Genomic DNA, 20,495 nt, shown 5'->3' on the forward strand with positions numbered 1-20,495 from the left:
GCTACTAGGTAACCCCTTCCGCACTCTATAGTAAGATAGGGTGTGCTGGGTCTAGGAATTTGAAGAGACTATTAAAGTCAATTTCACTTTACTAGAAGGCTTCCCTGTGCCACTGCACTGAGGGTGCTGTGTGACCTTAAAAGATGCCTATGGAGCTGTCAAATTCCATAATCAAAGAACACAAGAGTAAAACGCACATCAAAATACATGAGAAAGTGGGGAAAAAAGGGCAACACTCTCCAAGTAAAGAAAATCAAGTCCTCAAAATCCGACAAAGTTGCTGGGGGTCTCTAAGGTGAAGGGAATTAGCACATTCCTGAGAATTCTCCCTAACAGTTGCAAAGGGTCTGCAGGCGTCTATGGTCATCTTCAGTTACTTCAGTTTCCAGTGGTGGACTTGCCTTTCACCTCACCTTTTTTCAGTTTCAGCACACTCCTCTGCAATCTCTCTCTCAGCAGTTTACAGAAAGGGGTGGGTGCCTGTCCAATCAGGAGAGCCAGACGCCCCGCGGGAGCTGGCTCCATTCAAGCACAGAGCAGGGTCGTGAAAAACTCCTCTCCCACTTCCTGCCTGCCCAGACACTGGAACCTAGGAGGGGCCACCCAAGGGTTCCGACAAAAGGCAACAGACACACACAGACAATCCTCCCCCACCCAGAATGGTAGAACAAACAAAGAACAACCATGCTAGAAATGGTGTAACGCTCACCTGATTCCCACGGAGGCGCAGGTCTGGCTTCGAGTGCTGATGCTTCTTCAATGGTGAAGCGCAGGACTCTGAAGATGGACAGGAAGGGCCCTCTACTCCGGCTCGCAGGAATATTCCCCTGCGCGTGAAAAGGGAGTATTACCTACTGAGTTATGCTCAAGCCTCCCACTCTCTTCCAACCCTCCACGATACCCTTCCACGATTCCCGGTGAAGTCTCACCTTAGGGTCTGAAAGGACGAGCTCTCCATCCTGCTTCTGACGCAGGGGCGCGTTGAACCCAGTTACTTCACTGGATTGAGGTTGGATGGGAGTTCAGGTAAGCTTGATTATACTGGTAAGGCGCTGTAAAGGTTCTGTTGCAAGTTCAAAAGTTCAAGCTTTAAATAATAATGTTCATTGTCTTTTTTCAGGTGATGAATGATGATTCCTTTGGAGACTTCGTGCAACAAAGCGCTGATGTTGATGTCTTTTTTCCCCATAGGGGCCAGGGTCCTGCTTGGAAGCAGCAAGACCCGAAATGAAATGGGAATGACCCAACAGGTATGTCTTAGAAGGAAACTGAGCTTTTCCTATTCCCTTCCTTCTCTCACCTCTTATTCTTGTCTTTTTCTCTAGGCTCTGGGAAGTGGCTGTGTATCCGGATGATCGCTGCTGAAGATGGAGGAACCCAGGAAAGGTGAGTGAAATGCAGCGCTGCAGCGATCGTAACGAAATGCTTTTAAAAATGATGTCTTCCCTTTCAGGATCGTCAGTGATGTCTCCGTGGTGCAGATTAGCTGGTAGGTCTCTTGTCTCCCTTTGCAGGTGACCCAGGATGCTGACAGGCGTGGCTGAAGTCCAGATGCAGGAGCTGACACAGTGAGCGTCCAGCTGCAAGGAGCAGAACAACGCGAAGCGTGAGTTGCTGATCGGGTGTGGTTTAAATAGCTTTGGAAGAAGTTCCAAGTGTGTATCCTTCCTCCGATCAGGTATGTATCCTTCCCCGACCACACCCGGGTGGAAAGTAGTCCCATAGGTAAAGTAGTCCCTATTCAGGCCTCAAGAGGGCCTGGATGTGGCAGCATGGTCTGCATCAGGTAAGTGCACATTAAAACACTTGAACACATGTCTTAACTTTATGAGCCTGGCGCCTAAGGCGCCAGGACAGAGGTCCAACATGAGCCTGGCGCCTAAGGCGCCAGGACTGCGTCCAAAGGGCCCCAGCTTGGGCCCGTTGGCACTCCCCTGGGGGAAATGATGCCTGCCTCTGGGGTTGCTGGGTCGGACCTGGCTCCTTGGAGGTAGGCATCATGACAGTACCCCCCATCAAGGCCCCTCCCAAGGTTCTTCCCTCCGGGGGTTTGGGCTTGTTCGGAAATCTCCGGTGAAACCTTTGTACTAATCGAGGTGCGTGGACATGGTTACTAGGCTCCCACAATCTCTCCTGAGGTCCATATCCCTTCCAGTCAACAAGATAGAAGAGTTTCGACTTTACCACCTTGGAGTCTAAAATGTCTTTAACTTCGAATTCTAATTCCCCTTCAATTTGAACTGGATCTGGAGGCTTGGACAATCGGGTTCCTGGTTGTACTGGTTTCAAAAGTGATGCATGAAAAACTGGATGAATACGCATGTTGGACGGTAGATCCAGTTTAAAGGCCACTGGGTTGATTATAGCTTTACTTTTTTTTATGTCTCTCCAATATGTATTGTTGAAGTTATAGTTTCCAATAACTTTTGGGTTTAGGCTGGGTTTCCCCTTTTGAGCTTCCCTGTTAATTTCTCTTTAATGTACTTGGATGAACTATTGTTCCCAAGGGGTAAAAAGGGATTTTCACCCCCTTACCATTTTATATAGTGAGCCAACACACCCCACATTATGTGAAGTGCTGGGGAATACAATGAATCCCCTTGCCTACTTACCTGTAACATTTGTGTTACAATTGCAAGTTTCCTTAAATGGCTGGTGGCAGTGGTTTTACCTTAGTGACTCAAGTCTTAGTACTCTCAAGCCGTCAAATACGCCGTGGTAATGTATAGGAGTGTCACCATTCTTCTAGAATGGTGCGTTCCTTTTTCACAATTTTTAACTGTCGTTCATGTACAAGCTGTTGTAGTTTGTGATTATAACATGTAAAACCGTCTAGTGGTTAGTGGCTACATGGCAAATAATGGGTCTTTAAAACATATCGAGTACATATATGTCATCTCACAACCCATTATGCGTTAGTGAACATGCAGGAAGGAAGAAAGCTGCAGATCGCAGCAGTGTAAAATCATCTCGTGAAACACTGCACATTTTAATCCTGCCAAAACATGAGGAAAGTTCAGTTCTCCAAGCATACTGAGCGCATATATTTGACCTTTGGGAGAAAAGAAAAAAGGATTATACAAAGGTTTTTCAATTCAATGTAATACTGTGATCCTGCTTCAATGTTACTTGGCGTCTAATGCTTCACCTTTCTATCGTGTTTTACAGTTGGAATTGATGTGCTGTTTTCAGGAATGGCAAGTTATATGCAGGCTGGATGCTCGTGCAGGTGGGGTTGTGTGCATTTAGATATCTCTGCAGGATCTCGATATAGAAGTACACATTTGGGGATTTGCACGTGTGGTGTGGCGGAGTGGGCTGTGTTAGGCGTTTGGACTGTACTACGATGGGCTCTGGGACTGCCCTGTTAGGGTGCGATGTTATTGGGGACATTGCATTTTCTCCTGGGCAGCTTCCTTGACTCTACTTCTTCCCTAGATGGTCCTCTGTGCTTTGCAGGGGGACATCATGTCATGGCCTTCACTGAACAAATGGCAGGAGATGCGAGGTTTGTGGTGCCTGTGGGGGGCTGCTGGGGGGGATGTTTAAATGGAGCTGTCGGGCTATTATGGAATGGGGTGGCTTAATGGGAGTTCAAGTTATTTGGAGAGGTGTCCAGGATGTTGGACTACTTGGAATGAGTATAGGAGTTTTTTCTGGTTTGCTGTTCTTGGTGTTTTGCATCTGTCTTTGGGGGGTTGGGTTGGGGTTCAGGGTCAATATCATAAATCAGGACCTGTTGTCTAGATTGGATAGTGTGGGGGTGGATTTTCTGGTCTGGAGGATGGGGGATCAATTAAGAGTTATTTCATGGAATGTGAACGGACTGAATAATGTGCAGAAGAAACGGAAAGTGATGTCCTATTTGAATGATTTGAATGGGGACATTTATTTACTTCAGGAGACTCACCTTCTTAAGGAAGATTTGGATGGTTTGAGGAAGGGCTGGGTAGGGAGAGTATACGGTTCTTCTTTTGATTCAAGGTCCAGGGGTGTGGTGATTTTGATAAGGAAAAATGCCCCGATTAAGGTACTAAGAGTAATATGTGACAAGGGTGGTAGGATGATTGCCATTCTGACGAACATTCAGGGCAAGGTGGTTTCATTCTGCAATATTTATGCGCCAACTGTGGATGATGGTTCTTTCTTCAGGGAGGTTGCACAAACAGTTCAGGATCTAGGGACTAGTAACGTAATCTTGGGCGGAGATTTCAATACGGTTATTGACTATACCTTGGACAGGAGCAATAACAGATTCTGCAGGAGAACTGATGTACTAACTAAGGCACTATTGGATTTGATGGTGGAGCATGATCTGAAGGACAGCTGGAGGATGAACAATCCGTTGGTAAGGGAATACAGTTTCTATTCAGGAGCGCATGCGACTTATTCAAGGATTGACATGGTTTTGATGTCAGGAGGTATGTTACAGAGTTATAAGGCGAGTAGTATTGGTAATATTGTGTTGACGGATCACGCACATGTGGTTCTTGATTTGAGATGGGATTTTCCTATGGACAGACAATTTACGTGGAGACTGAATCCTATGTTGTTGGATAATGTTGATGAGATGGCCAAACTTTCAACAGAAATAGATTATTTTGTGGAGGAAAATTGTAATGGTGAGGTGGAGCTGGGCACAGTTTGGGAGGCTTTCAAATGTACTGTACGGGGTATGTTTATTAATTTGGCGAGAGGCTTGAAAAAGAAATGGGACAATTCGCAGTTGGAATTAGAGAATAAAATAAATGATTTATCACGGAAATTGATGGTGGATCCTTCACAGTTGTTTTTACTTCCGGAGTTGAATCGTTTGAAAAGGGAATTGACTGTGTTGATTTCTGACAGAGTGGAGAAAAGGTATTTTCAACAAAAGTGCACTTATTTTGAACGGGGTGAGAGGTGTGATCGTTGGCTAGCTTACAGAATGAGGTTGAGAGAGTCGGAGCGCTCAATCACATCGATTACGGACTCTGGTGGAATGACTACATTTGATCCGTTGAGAATAAATGAGGTGTTCATGAAGTTTTATAAGAATTTGTATAGAAATAAGACATACACTGATGCAACCAATGTAGATTTTTTGGGGGCAATTCCAGTCCCAGAAATTTCTGTAGAAGAGTCAACTTTGTTGGAAGAACCGGTAACTGTGGATGAGGTCAGGAATGCAATTTCTAAGTTAAATGTAGGCAGGTCTCCGGGCCCTGATGGACTGCCGGTGGAGTTTTATAGATGGTTGCCTAATTCTGCATTGGAGTTGTTAAAGGATATGTATGTGACTTCTAAGGCTCGGGGACTGCTTCCAGATACGACTAGACATGCAACGATTTCGGTCTTTCTAAAGAAGGGCAAAGACGAAACTTTGGCGTCCAGTTACAGACCTATAAGTTTAATTAATGTGGACAACAAGATCCTAGCCAAGGTTCTGGCATTAAGACTGGAAAATCTTCTACCGAAACTGATAGATCAGAATCAGTCGGGTTTTATTAAGGGTAGGACGACGTCCAGCAATATGAGGACTTTACTGTGTACCATCGCTAGAGCGTCAGAACTTTCAGAAGACTCGGCGGTTCTCTCATTGGATGCCGAAAAAGCATTCGATAGGGTCAATTGGCAATTTATGTTTAGTGTTTTGGAAAAAATGGGTTTTGGTCATCATTTTTGTTCTTGGGTCAGACTACTATATACCAAGCCCACGGCGGATGTCAAAACTAATGGTTGGAGGTCCCAATTTTTTGATTTGGAACGTGGAACGAGACAAGGATGCCCGTTGTCTCCTCTTTTGTTTGTACTCAGTGTTGAACCTTTAGCCATTAAGCTGAGAACTGAGGATGGCCTGCAGGGTATTGATGGTTGGGGTTTGAAACAAAAAGCTTGGCTATATGCTGATGACTTGCTGTTGGTCCTTAGGAATCTTGCTGAATCGTTACCTGTGCTTATGAATATTCTGGAGGTCTTTCATCGGTGCTCTGGGTACAAGATTAATTGGGCGAAATCGGAAGTTCTACCCCTTGTCCCACTATGTGACAAACAATTGGTTACTGGGTTGGGCTTCAAGTGGTGTGCGGAGAGGTTAATGTACCTGGGTGATTGGATTTTGCCAACAATTGCAGACTTTGTGAGAGTGAATATGAATGTGGCCTGTGCTGCTTTCAAATCAGATCTGGATAGATGGTCCTTGCTTCAACTTTCCCTTTGGGGGAAGGTGAATGCTTTAAAGATGGTGTCAACTCCCAGAGTAAACTATGTTTTAAGTATGGTTCCGTTGGAAATTGAGAAAAGGTATTGGCGGGAACTGGATAGGCTTATGCAGGGTTTCTTGTGGGATCATAAACCTCCGCGCCTGAGGATAAGTAAACTGCAATTGCCCTTGTCGAAAGGCGGGCTAGGGGTGCCAGACTTCAGGGTATATCATCTGGCCTTCATGGCCCGTACCTTATTTGCATGTATTAAATCAGATGGTACGGATTGGTTTGGTGCGGAATCTAGTCATGTGAGTCCGTTGTCACCCCGGGCTTTATTAACGAGTCAGCCATGCAGACGGAGGTTGGAGAATCCGTTGACTAAGAGTCTACGGACTTCGTGGTTGACTTTGAATGAGTGTTTGGGTTTCGATGCATTGAGAGACCCGAATGCTTCACTTTGGCTGAATCCGAGTGTTACATATGAAGGGAAAGTTATGTTCTGGCATGAATGGTTCCTTGCTGGGGTTCAGTGGATTGGGGACCTTTTTAAAGGTATGACTTGGATGACTGCCAGAGAGGTCAAGTTGAAGTTTGATATCCCTACCTTTTGTATGGCGGACTATCGGAAGATCCGGAGAGCAGTAGGTGACGTAAATATGGAGAAAGGAGTCAATTTGGATTTGCTTGGTTGGATACCTGGGGTGAGTGGTTGTGGCTTGGTCAGCTATGTTTATAAACAAATTGTGTCCAACTACAAGATAAATGATGCTGTGAGGCTGGATTGGAACCGAAGGATTGGTGAGGACATTGCGGAAGAGCATTGGTCTCGAATCTGTGAGAATGTGAAACTGTGTTCTTTGAGTCTGGTTGAAAGATCGCGGCAGATTAAGATTCTACATAGAACTTATTGGACACCGGAGCGTTTGATGGAAAGAGGAATGAGTGATAACTCTGACTGTTGGGCGTGTATTCAGGAGAGGGGCACCTTTGAACATATGCTGTGGGAATGTCCAAGAGTGAGGGGTATGTGGTTCGAATTTGATCAGATTTGTGAGAGAGTTCTCGAAGAGAGAATCCACTTGGATTTTAAGACCATTGTGCTGGGCAGCACTGATGTGTTGGAAGATTTGAGTACCTCCCAGAGAAAGTGGATCTTTCGGGGAGCAATGGTGGGAAAGAAATTGATAGAGAAACTGGAAAACATCTACTCCTGTTACAATTGAAATGTGGATTGCTGAGATGCATATTTTGGCTGATATCGAAAGGGTTTTGTACCTGAGGGAGAAAAAGAGTGCATTGTTCAATAAGATATGGAGTAAATTTCTTTTATTGTATTAGGCCTGATTTTAGATCTGATTTGACTCTGGGGGGGTTTGTATATAGTTGAGTATGTAGGTTAGAGATTATGTGTATTTTGTTGTAATCATCTAATATGTTATTGTTCATCTTATTGTAATTTTGAAAATTAAAATAAAAATTTCAAAAAAAAAATGTTTTAACTGTCGTCCTTTCCTAGGTAGTCTTCTGCCATTCTAGTCGGAAACTACCTCGGTGTAAGTTTTGTCTTTGTCAGGAATCCTTTTCATTCCCTGCCTAAGCTCCAGAGTGTCTGAGAAGGCAGGAAGCGAGGGAGGAGTCAACAACTCTGCAGCCCTTTGACACCTTGTCTGAAAGGAACCAGTTTCTAATGGGGGCTGGCTGTCCTCATTGGACAGCAAGACTGGTCCCTTTTTTTAAACTGCAGGGAGAGTTTGCAGAAGTTGTTCTGTAGATACTGTTAAATACAGATCCTGGAAGCTGCTGACAAGTCACCACTCGAGCTTAATCCAAAGAGGAAGAAAATACTGCTTTAACGATTTCCAGCGACTGGAGAGCCTGCTATGTAACCAGAGCATTCTGTAACCCTTCCTTCCAAGCGAACTGGGGGTCCCGAATGCAACGACTCCTACCCAGAGGCTGATGAGATCCACTATTCTTGAAAACCTTCAAAACAAGCCCTCCCTCATCATGCTGGGGACCTTGCTGGGCTGCAAAATGCAAATACCAGGGGACCTCGAGCCCGAGTGCGGTGCATGATCTTCCGAAGTCAGAATTCACCTGAAACTTTGGCCTACTCCTGCTGGACCTCCAGAGACTAGATTCAAATCCCTGATGTTCCCTCATCAGAGTGCAGGACGGAGAGAGTGAAGAGAATCCGACCAGTGATATTCAGTGCTCATCCTGCTCCTGTAAAAAGGCACCAAATCCACAGTCTTGCAACAATCTGAGAAGAAGGTTTTGCACGTAAGCATCCTATTGAACTGCTGCAGCAAGTTCCCCTCCAGTGTCCATTTCTTCAGTCTCCAGACCAAGAATCCTGGGACCTGGTCCTGTGGCATCCTGAAGGAATCCACCCAGAAGCTCTTTTCCTTTAAGGTACTCTGCTGTCTTGTGTGAATCCTGTGAGGCTGAGTGGGTGATTCAGGTGGTTGAAGGTTTGGCCATACCATTCCCCCAGGTCTAATTCTAGAACGCATATAGGGAGCCGTCAGTGAAGTCCCTGTACACTTAGAACTAAATCTGAAGCGAATACTTGTGTGTAGAGATATCCTCTGGAACTCACTTTCCTGCATCTGAACCCTATCCCGACCTGCCTAACAGCTGGCTCCTAGACCATTGGGTCTAGCAGCCAGTCCCTCCTCAGAGAAAACTCAGGCTATAGACTAGGGAAGAACTACAAAAAGATAAAACCTCTGTCTTGAAAACAATGACAAGTGTACTTACTTGTAAATGAGTTAGTGTTGTAACGGTAACAATTGCTAGTGGAAGCCATTACTATTTAAGCAGTGGAGTAATTTTCCTGTAACAGTAGTGGTTCACGCCTACAATTATCGAAGCAGTCACCTGTAAAAAGTACGTAAGTTGCTTTACTTTGAATAGTGTCCCACATTCTAAAAACTAATAAGTGATGGTACAATTTTATCATTTACTGAATGAGTGTAAAAGCTCACCAATAGGGCTTGCCTATCTTGAATAACAGATTGTCATTCTTAAAATGTACCATTAGGTTTTGCTTTTCCACGATCTGCTTTATACAGATCTAAAACAGTCTAGAAGTTAATACTTGTCTTTGAGTTGCTTGTAGCCATTCTTAAAAGTATATGGGTCTGACCTTTCCTTGAACATATGCTGCTCTTCTAAACTTGTAACACTGGGGTGAGTTTTCAAAATACTTATCTTAGGTTCTTACTTACCTTAGAAACTGTATTGTGCTCTTCTGAAAAGTATACTTGGTACAACCAGCTATTAGGTAGCGGACAGTTACGCACCAATAGATCAATTAATTAACTTGAAATACATTGTGTCTTTCTTAAACCGTAGTTGGGTTTTGCTTTCCCTGAATTGCTTAGTGCATTCTAAAATAGTTATTGAGCAATCAAACTCATCATTGAGTAGCTTAAGGCCCCTCCAGAATGTATATGAGCTGCTTTACTAGCTCTGAACTGTGTTCTAAAAAGTAAAGTTTCAAGGTATGTAAGTTGGTCTATTAAGTGATTTCTGTAACAGAGTGTGACTGCATGACTGACGGGGTCTACTATCCTTGAATTCATCGTGGTATGCTAAAGGTATGTCTAACCTGGTTGTATTCCAAGAACAGTATATTGGTATCCTGAAAGTATAATTATTGTTCATTTTTTCCTCGATTGTACATTTGGTTGTACAACCTTTACACATCAACCTATTGGCTTGATTCACACTGACTTGCTTCATGCTCCTCAAAATAAGGTTAATACCATACCATAGGTATTGAGTTAGTTTTTGTAATAGTGTATTTGTATGTATGATATGTTCAAGTACTTACTTCCCCAAGATGCATCTTGGCCTACTTGTAGAAAACATATTTTCACAATACCAAGTGTTTCAGTTTCTTTGGACCATGTGCATGGTACAATTTCTTTGTACAGAGCTACATTCTATCCACATTCTCAGGTGGAACACCTTATACTAACAGTGGAGTTTTTGTACTGGCTCCCATGTGGTTTTATGAAGCCCTTAGTTGGACTTTAGAAAGCTGTCCCTAACAGACAACCACATCTAGTCAGACGTATACGTTAAGCAAGAATTTATGTAGTAACCCACCTTTTGGTATAGGCCTGTACTACACAAGTTGGTAGTGTGCCTGAGCAGCCAGGCTTATCTCAAGAGGGGTAAATGTGAGGTGTAGTAATGAAATCCACATATACAAGTAGCCAAGTAACACCTACACTCAAGGTTTACGCTATAAATAATTATTGAACAGTAGTTTTTAAATAAGCCCTCTTTAAAAATGGCAATGTGTAACAATCAAATATACTTTAAAATACTTTTCCAGTATCAACACAAAGCTAGTAGCTACACTTTGGAGATACTTTTTACACAATGTTTAAGGGAAGGATAAAGGTTAATCAGGTTCTCAATGCATGTGAACACTTAAATCTTCCAATAAAATCTAGCCAAAAACCTTTCCCAGCAATAATAGTTTAAAACCAAGTTATCACCTCTGAGGTACAGTAAATATGAAAGTCAAATTGTCTAGAAGAGTCTGAAGAGAGCCAGGACAGCTAAACTCAATTGGAGCACAGTCTATGGAGCTGAGGTACTTCTTAGATAATAAAGTATTGCACAAAGTTAGAGAGGTTGTTGAAAACAAATCACTGAAGGGTCACAAGCTTTTACACTTGTGACAGGTAGAGCGGAAATAAACTATAACAAGTAGCTACTGCAAGTCTCAACTGAGACGAGCAAAGTTAAAGACAGGGTCGGAACAGTACCTTTGGTTAGAAGAGTGGTCCAGCTGGCTTCTGTCGGGTTGCAGTGATGCAGATCCTGGGTTCCTGGGCCTCAGTCTTGGGGACAAGAGGGAGGACGTCTGACTCCTGCAGCAGCAATTTCAGAGGTTGGTGGCAGGTACGGGCTCTCTTCAGATCAGTGGCACTTTGCGGTTTCAGCGCTCGGTAAACAGCACCACTGCATATCTTCGACACTGGTTGGACTTCCTTCACTCCTTGAGTCCTGCGCTCGTGAGGGGACTTGAACTCTGGTCCTTCTGCTTCTGGAAGGTCCTAGGGAGACTCCTGGAGCTTCTGGCCGGCTTGCAGACGTTGCACTCTACTACAGATTATTCAACCCCTGGCACTCGGTTCCTGCAGAAGCAAAGAAGTACAGCCAGTCAGGGAAGATGGAGTTCGTCTTGGGGTTAGTTGGTCCCACTAACCCAAGGGAAGAAGTCGTCCCTTCTGGAGCTTCTCTCGTCGATCAGAAAAAGGAGTTTCAGCTCAACAGCAAAGCTTCACCCGGCAATTCAAAGGTCCAGGAGGATACAGCAAGCTTTGTTCACGGTTTCTTCTTCAGGTTGTTGTTCCCAGTGGTAGACTGTCTTCAGTCCCAAAACCCTTGCCTTTTAAACAGGTTTCTCCCATTCATGCACAGTCTGTCTGTCACTCAAACAGCATGGTCCTGAAAGGCCAGCCAATCAGGACTGGGTGCCTTCAAGCATTCCTAAAGACAAAGGACAGGGTAGTTTCGGGAACTTCCCTCACTTCCTGCTCTTCCAGACACACTGGAGCCAAAGGCAGGTTCAGTACTGAAGCCCGCCAAAGGCAAAACAAACCAAGGGCTCAAACCTAGCTTGGCACGCAGAGTAAAACCCATGCAAGACATAACTGGAAAAAGGCGAAAAAAGACGACCGGGGCCATTTTGACAAAATGGTCACCCATGGGTGCTATACGGCAGCTGAGGATTCAGCCTGCGGTAAAAAAGCACAATAGTAGGAAAACTAAATCACTGCCACCAGCCATTTAAAGTAGTGAGGGTAACATAAAAATGTTACATGAGTAGATGGGATCAGGGGCCACTAAGTAACCCCCACCCAGCACTCTGAATAAGATGGTGTGTGCTGGACCTATAAAGAAAAAAGGTAAGTCCATTTCAATTTACTATTCATGGGAATAGTAGTTCACACAAGAAAAGGTATATAAACCTTATGAGAACTCTGAAGGTGCTGTGTGTTACATACAAAATGTAGATGCCTATTGAGTTTGGCAGACTACAAAAACAAAGGAAAAACATAATCCAAATCGGGTTAAAACTAAAAAGTCCTAAAGTTCAGCAAAAGTGCTGGGGGTCTCCAAGGTGGGTGGAATTTAGCCCTGAAATGAAAATTCTCCCCAACAGTATACAAAATACACAAAGCGTGCTTGGGTAGGCTCTGACATTTTGGTCATTCCTTGTGGCCCAAACAAAGAAACGCCAAACAAAATGGCATAGGTGTACGATTTTTGTAGCCCAATGGCCCCCAAATATAAGCATTTGGCTACCAACGCACTAAACTTGTTAATGGATGGGTGCAACATAAAAATGTGGCTGCCACTAACCTACTGCAAATAACCTTTCTGGGTGAGAAAACATGGGGGGGGGAACAAGGAGCACCACTGCCCTGGTAGCCATATAGGCTAGTAACGGCAGCACATCATAAATGAGTTGATGGCACAGGAATATCAATCAGTAGAAGTTTCTCAGAAATGCCCCCGACAGCAAAGACATTCAAGTAAACTAAAAAGCCAAAATAAAGTCAAGGGTGGCTAAAAGTTAGTAAAGGAGTCAAATGACTGACCCGACAAAATAACTTTCTATTCTCTTTCAAAAAATTCAACACTTCATTAATTATTGGGGGCCAGAATTTTTGGGAGATGTTCGCTACATACAGCAAACAGTGGTGTAAACATAATGAGATGTAATGTAATGTGCCATACTCCTAGAGCGCGGACTATTGCCCGAAAGCATCTAGGCGCTCAGAATGATGGGGATAGTAGAAGGGTATTATTAGTAAACCGAATCGATTAGAGCAGCCCAATTCAAAGGTAAAAAATACACAAAGCTCAAAATATGAAAAGCAAAATGATAATTGCATGGCTTCTTTTCTTTATTTTGATAGCACTTTGTGAATAATATATTTTTCAGATGGAAATGCTTCATGTCTTGACTTCTATACATTGGTGTTAGGGAGAATTCTCAGAAATGTGCTAATTCCCTTCTACCTTAGAGACACTGAGCTCTTTATGCTGGACTTTAGAACTTCTAACCTGGGGAGAGAGACCTTTTTCCCCCACGTACGTATTTTTCTGTGATTTGGACTCCTGTTTCTTTTGATTTCGGAGTCTGACATGGCAAATTCCAAAGGCATCTTTACATTATGAGACACAGCACCTTCAGTGCAGTGGCACAGGGAAGTCAGATTTCCCAAAGGTTTAAATATCTTCCCTTGGTCAAACTACTGTTTCCAAGAGCAGTGTAGTGAAACTGACTTTACTTACATGTTGTATCTTTCTAGGCCCAGCACACACTATCTTACGATAGGGTCCTGGAGGGGTTACTTATATCCCCTTTGTCTAGTTTCTCATGTAACGTTTTTATGCTACCCTTTCTACAATTAATGGCTGGTGGCAGTGGTTTACTTTTTGCTACGATTGTGTGTTTTTACCACGGGCTGCAATTGCAGTTGCATTAAGACACCCATGGGTACCCATTTCGTTAAAATGGCCCTGGTCTTTTGACATTTCTTGCTGGAAGGGTCCTTGTTGAGATTTACTCAATGTGCCAAACCAGGTTTGGTCCCTTTGTTTTTTCTTTGGCAGGATTCACGAGCGAAGCTCGCCTCTGGCTCCAGCGTGTTTAGCAGGGCAGGAAGCGAGGGAGGTGCCTGAAACTCCCTGTGCTTAGTCTCCTTGGTTACAGGAATGCACCCAAGGGTGATTGGCTGGAGGTCTGTCCTTGGAGGACAGCCACCCTGTTTGACAGCTAGGCTGCAAATGAATGAGTGAAACCTGCATAAAAGGCAGGGCATTTTGCTTGGAAGTCAGAGTGAACAACTGGACAAAGGAATCCGAAGAAGAACTTGGAAGAGACTCCTGCTGCAACTCCTGGACCGTTGGTTTGCACTGTGAAGCCCTGCTGCATTGCTGAAGCTCTGAATTCGCCTCGACTAGAGAAGCCCTGCAACAGACAACTTCTCCCCTTGGGTTGGTGGGACCAATCACCCCCAAAGCAAACTCGTCCAGACATTATCAGAGCTGGCTGTACTTCCAATGCGGCTGCAGGAACCGATTGCCAGGGAGAGGAACACCAGAATCGAGTGTCATTTTAAAGTCGGACCCGAGCTCCAGGAAGATCCTCCGGACTGCCATGAAGCAGAACTGCCCGAGCCACCTCAACAGTCTTTTGGACCCCTGATGCGAGGAAAGTCCATAAAGGTATCCGAGAACCGCAGTGGTGCTGTTTGCAAGAGCCGCAAGGAGATAAACCCATGAAATGCTGCTGATCTGAAGTGTGCCCATTGCTGCCGCCAACCTTCAGTTCGTAGTGCACAAGTCCCCGGACATCCTCCCTCTTGTCCCTACGACTGAGGCCCAGGAACAACAGGATCTGCAGATCTACACAGGAACAAAAGCCAGCTGGAAACACTTTCTTCTAACCAACGGTACTGCAAAACTAAGTAGACTTAACTCTTGTTGTGCAGCCTTGCTAGTTCTCAGTCGTGGTTGCTTTTGCAGAGTGTCTTGCAGCTTTGCCCCTCACAACTCTCCCAGCTTGTGGACCTAAAGTGATTTCATTTTCTACAAAGACTTCTAAAACATTGTGCAAGACTTTTTACTTACCTGCAAAAAAGTGTTTCAGCTCACCTCGACTTTTGCTCAACTAACATTGGCTGCACTGGCTCCCAGAAAGACTCTTCTTACTTCTGACTTTGTGCTTTACCTTTCGCCCAGGAAAGGATATTTTTACTTTGCATTTGGAAGGTTCAAAAAGTACTTAGCTGCTTAAGAATATTTGTTAAACATTGTTTATGCCCTCATCTTTTCTTTTTGACACTAAGCTCAGTAGTGCTCTAAATGTGCCATTGATATATCAATGTCCACAGTGTTCTAGTTATTTAAGTCACCTGAGGGTGCATGAAGTATCTGTGTGCCAATCCAAATGGGCATCTACTGATTTATTGAAACAGAGGGTGTATTTTCGAAGTATATTATTGTGTTACATAGTTTGCTCCCTTTTAAAGAAGGCGTATTCAACCGACTAAAAATAATACATTGTTTAATCAAGAAACCTTGAGTGTGTTTATTTGGATACTTGTCACTGTGAATCTCTCTGTAATAACCCTACAGCTCAGTCACTCTACCAACTTGTGTAGTACATGCTTATTCCAAAGTTTGTTTTAACTATTGCCAAGAGGACAAGGCTGGTGCAGTCTCCCACAGGATACTACATACAATCTTGCCTAACAGGTGACAATGGCAACAAAAGAGAACATATACAAAACGCACAAGCTTGGGACACTACTTGGGATGGATATCCATTAACAGTGTCATAATAGGAAACAATTTGCGCTATTTTCCATATCAGGGGGTCAGTGTCACACCACCCCAGGGTAACAGTCACAGTCATGCGGATTATAGCACCAGCTTGCTGTTTTATTGCTATTTGTAACCCAAACCAAGAAAACAATGTTTGGTTTCCAATGTCACTGGTCAGGGGTTATTATGCCCCAGGTCAATATGGAGCAGAGTGCACACGCAAAAGACACAACCATCCCATTGTCCGCAAAGGAGATTGATCTACTTAGAAGCCTTACCGACTGAAATGATTGTTAGGGAGCACAATACTTGCAAGCTGCCCTTGAGGGGGGACAAGTCACGCATCTTTACTTTGCCAACTTAAGACACAACCAGTGTCTGAAGGCCCCCCAAGTCCACTGGCAGCAACAGCAGACAAGAACCTCCATCTCCTTAATGGCCTCCTTCATATGTTTTCTCCTCCCATGTTTCTCGTGTTCAGTCCACGCTTCAGTTCTGCTCTCTCCTGCAACTTTCATTGGTTGACCGTTTCTCAAGTAATTCGCAGGCATTTTTGAATGCCCACATGTTTCCTCACTTAATCATCTTTGCTTGGGGCCTCTGCAGTTATTAAATGGCTTGCGTACTACAACTATCAACACCTTGCAGGTCCACAATCTTGAGAAGTGACAAAAGGCCAAGCATCAGTACCAGCCCTCATCCATTCTCAGGCATACCCTGCACAAGTTCTGACATGACATACAACCAAACCCAAAAAGCCTACTGAAGTCTTCTTTCACAGAGCCTTCAGTCTGCTCACATCTACTGTTCGCCCTTTGCATCATTGGCTCCAACTCAGCTTATGTGCATCCTTTAGCATTGACTTTAAGCAAGTTTTTCTCTTCCTCCTGCTGGGACCCGTTCTCATCTATGCAGTCGTACTAGCTGGTCTTTGGATGCATATGCCTTTGTGAAGCAGGGTAGTGCGGGTTTGAAAAAATAAGGGGTTCTCATCGTTTCAGCCACAGATGAACCCCAGAGGTTCTGGTTAAGCACATTACTAAAGTCAATCCTGCTATGATGGGGGATACCGACAAGTGAGAGATGCCTAACTTTCTCCTCAGTATCAAAGGCCACATCACGTATGCTACTATATGGGCAAATGATGCAGCTGGTCCCTTTTTAGATCACCTCCCAGAAGGTCACGACTCTGGTAGGCTGGATTTTCTGCCATAAGAGAAGGCCCCTCACCCCCCACCTCTGAACCTTTTAACAGACTTCACCCTCTGTCTTCCAGAGCAGTGAAGGGACTGAATGAAAAACTTCACAAAAAGCTCAATAAAATGGTATGAGACTGAGACACTTCGTTAATTAGATTCTTTAACATTCTCAAAGTGCTCATGCAGGGAGAGAAAGCGGAGTAATTTTGCACTCAAAGCAGACACTGAAGGTCACCTGAGGAAAAGGGACAGTAAAATATGCATAAATAGGTCTTCATCAAATATGGCATTTTCAGAATGATCAGCAACATTTGGGAGCCTCGAAATGGCGAGTATTCCTTAATAATATTCTGTGGCTTGCATCTCTGCTCAGAAACCATGCTTTGCAGAGTACTGAAACATGTTTTGGAATCCGAAAATTGGAGCCGAAGGAGGCGTACCTGCACCCCTATCCTACATGCGCTGGTACCCATGACCTTCCATGCTAGGACCTCAATGTTTTTGAGTACTCATTTGCCACAAATACAGTAGGAAAGCTCCTGAATAGGACAGACAAAAGGCACTTTAGCTTTTAGCAGGGTTTTGCTTTTAGGATTCTTTGTTAGAGAGTAAGCATTTCTAGATGCAGATATATATTTTAAAAAAGGATTTCCTCAAGTTATGTAACGGTCATCCTGCCTTGATTTAAAATAAACAAAGTTTAAAAAAAAAAGGATTTCCTAAGCACAGACTTAGGGTGAAACTCAAAAAGAATTACCTTTGCGCCGTGCTTATGGAGAACTTCAAGGACATCATTATGAGCTCTTTCAGCGGCTACATGTAGAGGTGTCATTAAACTGGAAGGAAAGCAAACATTAACAAAATATCCATACAGGTTACCAAATATTAAAAGTAAATGTACATTAAGAGTAAACGTCCAACATACTCTTTGTTCTTTTCGTTGACACTGGCCCCTTTCCGAAGCAGCAGTTCTGTAATTTGTTTGCGCTTTGGATGCAGAGACGCCACTGAGCAATGCTGCAAAAACAAAATGCATGATTATGTATTTGACTAAAAGGCAAAACTACATACATTTCGGTACTTTCCAAGAGCCATGGCTACATCAGACATTGAATGGCTGGAGTGCTAAACCTGGATCAGTGGTCACAAATTTATCAAACATCTAGCACACATCAACATTGCTTAGTTTACAATAAAACCAGTAATTAATGGTTTTCTTCTGAGAACACACGATTACCCAAGTGCAGAGCAAAAACATGTGATTTAACTGATCGGTGTGTGAAGTCCCTCAACTGATTCCTCATCTTTGAAATCATATCCATGCGCAGAATGATTTGGACTTTAGAACAGCAGCAAGGTAGAAACACAGCTGCATGACCGGCTCTGACAGCTCCTTGGTGCACGTTGCACAATTAGAAAAGACTTCTCTGTTAGAAACTTTCGATCCATAGTTTATCAACCCTAAATCTTTTTGCTTTGTTTTTTTAATCTGTTCTGACTTTTTATGAGGAAGTAAAGCCTTCAAGCTCCACCTCAGCTGCTGTGTGCGCATTTTGTCATGGGGAAACTGATCAATCCATCATCAGTACTGGGAGACTAGGTTTACACTTCTGTAACTTTTCAACATTGCACACAGCATCTTACAATGCAGTGCAATGGGGATGCTTTTGTATTACCTGAGGGCTACATTGACCCACTCAACAGAATTCGTCTCCAGAACCAAGCACCACTTTGGCAGTCAACAGCAAAATGGCTGTGCTGGCTCCTGTGAGCACCATTGCATCAAAACTGCATTTTGCAGCAACAAAAGGAGGGCTGCACTGTTTTTCCAAGCGCCATTGGGCAAGATGGAACAGGAAGAACCCCAAGAAAGGCTACTAGGGTGTGATCTTGTTTGTCTTAAAGAAATTGAGTGAAAATAGCGCTGCTTTGCTGCAAGCACAAAGTTCCTATTGAAAAAGGGAATATTTCACATTTAAACTGATGCCGCTCTGATGCTATTTTTCCCTGTTCTTCATCACACTACCTTTATCAAAAAAAACCCTGTCATACCCAGCCATATTCACAGAAAAGAGCCTTATTCCTGAATGGCAGGCTGTGCCAGCCACATCTGAGAAAATCAACAAAAGCTTTACTTCAGCTGCATGGAAAAACGCTTAAACATTTGCTACAAAATGTCAAAAATCACAGCTTGAAAAGAAATTCTAGCTTTCTGTGCACATGTCAATTTCAGGAGAACTTTGCCTTGTACAGATTGTTGTGTAAAAGAAGCTGGCTACAGCTACAGAACAATACTGGGAAGTAGATGGAAGAGTAATCCCAGCAGCATTTACCATGTGTCAAAGTGGGCTTTTACAAACCCAAAAAGAAAGGCCTGTTTTGAAAGGACAATGTTGAGTAAAAACGTGTTTGTGCCTACCAATGTAAAGGGGTTTGTTGCTGGGGAAACAGATATGGGCTGTTTTATTCAACAGGCTTGTTTTTGATTCAGGACAAAATAAAAATGTTAAACTGCATTGGCTAGATTTTGCCAGCTCCAACACAGGTTATTCCTGTTGGCTAAGCTAAGACTTCCCCAAAAAGGAACCACCATAAACTTTCAGGACACTGAGGTTTCTGCTTCCAAAGACTATTTTATACTTAAAACTTGTAAGACTTATCTTTGCCACAGGACTTTGCAAAAATCTGAAAAGTGAACAGTTTAAAAGCGATTTTATGGGCCTTCATGTAAGACGTCAGACTTCACTGAAACATGGGGAATAGAAATGGCAGAGAATTGGGTATTAGGGAAGTATCCATGATGCCATTGCGAATTTTAATACTTACATCCCTTATGATAATCCACACCCATGTATAAAGTTATAGAATATTAGGCTGAATATTCATACTCAAAATGACTAAAACGTATTAAAAGGGAGAAACAATGACTCACAAACTGGAGGATTGGACTGCTATGCTCTACACAATATGTAATGTGCCTATGTAATTGGTTAAAATGCCACAAATGTGTAAATTATGTTCAGGTTGATTTTTGGCAAAAAGGTCTGTGGGAAGTCTTTTCATCTCAAAATGCAACAAACTGGGTTACCTCTTAGATGAGTTAACCAACATCTATTGTCCTATCCAGTTGTTTAGAGGCATGGTCCGCTAAGCCTGTCCCACCATGTAGTCTGTCACTATGCATTCCAGACACTCCCTCCTGAATTTCCTGTGCTGCGTTCCTGATCTTCCATTCATCCTGCCAGACTCCAGAGCCCACTGCAAAGCCAAAGCATAGTTGATTCCAGATTTCACTGCCAGGCCAAAGCATAGCTGATTCTACTCCAGCAGAGGCCTACATTAAAAAAATCTCACTAAAGTCCCATTAAAAAGGGGAAAAGCTGGGGTACCCTTTTTTGGAAGCATCCTGAAACCAAACTGGCTTCTTGCCACTACCTGCATGCCCGCTGACCTTTAGTATCCGGTGGCCAGACCTGGCATGCCCAGCTGTCTTTTGCCAGGAGAGTCTGCTATCCGGTGACCAGAATCCTTCGTGAACAAGAACCTAATGACGGTCCAAAAATCCCAGATCCAAAAAGTGGACTGAGTATTTTTCCCCACCCCATAGAAACACATAGCCCACCTTATCCTGATCCTTTGTTTGGGTTCCACTTTCTAGTAATCCTATCCATACACTGGTAACTTGTTAAAACTGTTAGAAGTCTCTGTGCATCTTGTCATCTAGCTCTAAGTGTTAGCGCCA

At 43.5% G+C, this 20,495-nt stretch overlaps 1 protein-coding gene across 3 annotated transcripts in view; it reads right to left on the reverse strand.

Moving 5' to 3' along the window:
* The window catches only part of TNKS (tankyrase), a 2,071,987-nt gene that overhangs the window by 1,356,170 nt on the left and 695,322 nt on the right, over positions 1-20,495 (reverse strand). For all 3 annotated transcript variants that reach the window (XM_069626094.1, XM_069626093.1, XM_069626092.1), the window contains 2 exons: positions 17,679-17,770; positions 17,511-17,589 (listed from right to left, as the gene is read on the reverse strand). In XM_069626094.1, the coding sequence (XP_069482195.1) occupies positions 17,511-17,589; positions 17,679-17,770 (171 nt within the window). The remainder of the gene's footprint in view (positions 1-17,510; positions 17,590-17,678; positions 17,771-20,495) is intronic.

This window comes from Ambystoma mexicanum, chromosome 6p, assembly GCF_040938575.1.
Source record: "Ambystoma mexicanum isolate Mex_15411 chromosome 6p, UKY_AmexF1_1, whole genome shotgun sequence".
NCBI lineage: Eukaryota > Metazoa > Chordata > Amphibia > Caudata > Ambystomatidae > Ambystoma > Ambystoma mexicanum.